The sequence below is a fragment of the Primulina huaijiensis genome, unplaced genomic scaffold (genome assembly GCF_012295235.1).
Source record: "Primulina huaijiensis isolate GDHJ02 unplaced genomic scaffold, ASM1229523v2 scaffold208086, whole genome shotgun sequence".
NCBI classification, from domain to species: Eukaryota; Viridiplantae; Streptophyta; class Magnoliopsida; order Lamiales; family Gesneriaceae; genus Primulina; species Primulina huaijiensis.
Window position 1 is genome coordinate 1 of NW_027355126.1, and position 3850 is coordinate 3850.

The 3850-nt window shown below is 29.3% G+C and overlaps 1 protein-coding gene across 1 annotated transcript; it reads right to left on the minus strand.

Annotated features, from left to right (window-relative positions):
- Positions 1 to 685: 685 nt before the first annotated feature.
- Positions 686 to 1045, minus strand: LOC140966828 (homeobox-leucine zipper protein HAT4-like; the record flags this gene model as incomplete). The annotated part of the gene is made up of 1 exon (XM_073427093.1): positions 686 to 1045. A coding segment is annotated over exon 1 (360 nt), but the record flags the coding sequence as incomplete, so codon positions are not given.
- Between the last annotated feature and the right edge of the window lie 2805 nt (positions 1046 to 3850).

The following is a 3850-nucleotide window of genomic DNA, read 5'->3' on the forward strand; positions in this document are numbered from 1 at the left end:
ATAAGATGTCTAATATAGGTTGGATAAAGTTCCTGAAAATTGTATATATAAACTTGGACAATCTTCTTCTTTTGAACTAACTTTTGTGGTTAAGTTAGGTTCAAGTCTTAATCTTGGAGTGAAGTTAGGTTCAAGTTCTAATTTTACATGATACCAGAACCCAAATTCACCGTTATGTGTCGGACTGTCCAAAGTTGGGTAACATTAATGTCTCCACTCTCCAGTTGTTCATTCCTAGGCGTGAGAGGGTGTGTTAAGATGTCCTACATAGGTTGGATAAAATTCTCGAGAGTTGTATATATGGACTTGGACAATCCCTTTGAGCTATTTTTTAGGGTTGAGTTTTTAATAAAACAAAACATAACAAAACTCATTATCATAATTGATATATCAAGAAAATTAATCTTTTGGTGGAAATTCTGATTAACACAAACATAAACAAGGGCAAATCAACATAGGAGTTGATGCCCATGGTTTATGGCTCATATAACATAAAGATCTTCAAATTTTTCTGTAGTTTGACAAATTCTTCTCTAGCTCAAAAAAAAAAAATCACAGCAAACTGGTCTTAATTTCAAAATATCATTAAAAAAATTGAATAAACCCTCGATAACAAAATTTTAAAAATATTATGTGTTTATATATCACGAATAATTTAATAGACTAATTGAAAACATATAATTACCATAGTGAGAGTAGAATGTTGTCCGAAACTATCTTCAAGAAAGGTAATTTGATCTTTACTGAGCCTCAGTTTTTTTCTGCTACGATCATTGGAATAGTTCCTATCATGATCACCCTCCTTGCAACCACTGAAAATTCCATTCTTCCTCGTTTGTTTTCTATCTTCTTGCATGAATCCGATGCTACTCGAGCTCGAATACCCATCATGATCAAGATCACTTCCTTGGAGTGGGATTGAAAGATCAAGAAAAAACACCTTCTTATTTTTCTTTGAATTATCTATTTTAGGCTCGTATTTTGTTAAACCGAGTCCCAAATCGAGCCCGAGCTTCACATCCGAAAATGCATCGGTTTCATCCATGGAAAATGAAAAAATAATGTATAAGAGAGGGGATTTTTTCGATGAGAACCACCGGAGGATGGTATAAATATTAACCAGAGATCGATTTTATAGTGCTTTATTGTGATGCAGTTAAGGCTATAAGTAAAATTAAATTTTTAATTATGTGTTTATTATGTAGAGAAATTATTAATGGCAAAGAAAAGAGGGCAATAATAATGGCATGCACGCGTTAGGATTACGACTCTAAGGAGGAAACCGAGTTGGTATGTATTAATTGGAGTCTGTCTTTGGTATTTTTGTCTACGTTGTAGTTGGTATTAGTATTCATGCATTACTATACACCTAAGGGCACTAGCTAGTAATATATATATAAAATGTTGAGTCCCATTCAATTAAAACTTCATATCTTATAAAAAATATATATGAGAAATCACATTTTGGTCTATAACTTGCATATTTTTCAGTTTTTATTGTTGTCAAACAATTTACGGTTTTAATTTACTAATTTGTATTTTTTTGCAATTTTAGTCATTTTTCACCGGAATGCTGATATGTTAATAACATCCAACGTCACATAAACAATTTTGGTGACATACCATCATTTTACGTTCCCTGTAATTATTTTCTGGTATTACGTAAGCTATATGATAAAAAATGAATAAAATTGAAAAAAAAATGTATTAGCAAATTAAGATAGTAAATTTATAGACAATATAACCAAAATAAAAAAAACATGCAAGTTAAAATACCAAAAATATATTTTTTCCTAAATGTTTGACAATTAAAGTTTTGTTGATTTACAAAATAATCTAAGGTTGACTGAGCTAAGGCTAATCGACTATTAAAAAGAAGCACAATCGAACTGAATTGTCGAAGAAAACTGATCTCGATTTCAAGACAACGTGTTTTAGACAAAATCAATCATATATTTTAAACATCATTAAATGCATAACATCCATTCAAGATTATTCTTAAAAAATGCAGAGTTACATTCTTCAGTCAATCTTATTAAATCAGATGAATATTCTTCGTATATAACAGCTTTTGGAACCGTAAGTGTTAGAATCCATGTGTACTACCTGTCCATACTATTTCTGGAAAGGATGAAGACACTTGACTGCAAGATTCTATTTTTCGGAATTGATAAATTTGATTCAAAAAGAGTTGTATAGATTTGAAAGTGATTTTCTTCTATAAAAGGCAAGTTTTTGAACTTATCAGACTCTACATTCTTACTTAAAACAAGCTATTTAATTACCGAGTCTGTGAAAGCCCTACTGATCAAGAACTCTCGAACTACAAACATAAAGTTTTATTCGATCATTGTGAGGATCTATTTGTACTAGACGTATCTGTTTCAAAACTACTTGAAAACTGATAAAAAGTGTCTTTCTAGTCAGATTTTTAAGTTGAGTGTTAGCTAGGAGTTTCAGTAGGCCAGAGATAAGTCCTGCTGAAGTTGATTTTTGCAAAATTATTTGTAACTACCAAAATCTTCTAGTGATATCATTTTCGGTAACAAAAAAAGGAGACATAGAAGAATCACACCACCTTCAAAATTCCATAAACAATTGATTGTTCATTCCATAATTTATTATCATTTACTAAAACTTGCTAAACTTTTGCTCCTATGTACCAAACAGTACAGCGAGCCTGCGTATTTACACTTTGCTGGCTTGTTGAGCTAAACCAATTTGGATAACATTCAAAGAGTTTAATCCAATTGAATTTTAGCAGATTTGGGTTGATTGCTTATTCACGACCCTCTAATTAATATCTCGATCCTTATTGAAGCATTTCGTTTGCGATATTTGTTTCATTTTTAGTATAATATCACATTTTTTTCCTTTTTTATTTTTAATCTAAAACCAATTTTTAAGTGTCTTTTCTCTAATTACAATTCACTCCCATATATCCTCAATTTCACTTCAAATTTCAGTTTAGTGCGCCGGTCAAGATGGGCAATTATTGCGATTTAATGAACATGCAACTTCCCTAGACATGCACGAAAAAAACATTGATTAAGTATAAAATCAGTTTGGTACTTTGGTTATGAGAAAAATATTTCTAAATATCAAAATATAATATCATATAATACATATGATGATAAATACGGTGATTATTTACTCTAATATAACATAGACTATATCGAATAACCTATCTTTCTTCGGCAATAATGATTTTAAAAATTTTAATTTATACCGTTTGGTCTGTGTGATTAGATGATGAATTATGTATAATAAAATAATTATAAATCGATATATATGAATAACAAAATTATGCACAATTTTAATAATTTATTTATAGAACTTGAGTTGAGTCCAAAAAGAAAAAAAATCCAAATTAAATTGAAATATGATCATATACATATACCTGTCATTTATAAAGTTAATTTTGTCCCTAGTCTAATTCGTAATAATTTTGTGGTTTTATTGACACGCAGTCTTTTTTACCTATTTCTTAATTAATGATAATGTCAAATAAATATGGAAGTGACAATTATGTAGCAAATGAAGAAAAATCTAGAACCACTGGCGGCTATTCAATATTATTTAGACGCAACAGCTCCTTTATGGATTTCTCATTCGTTACATACACGAACATTCATATATTTACTTCATCATACCATATATTATACATATAAATTAATTAATATTACAATATACATACATATACCTTTTAATTCCTCAAAATTTTGCACTTTCGATATTATATATCTAGATTATTCACACAATTAGGAATTCTTTACAGAAGATTATATTTTTGTGGAAGTGATTAAATTTATAAATTATTAAAAAATAGAACGTTGATTTAAGTGTGAAT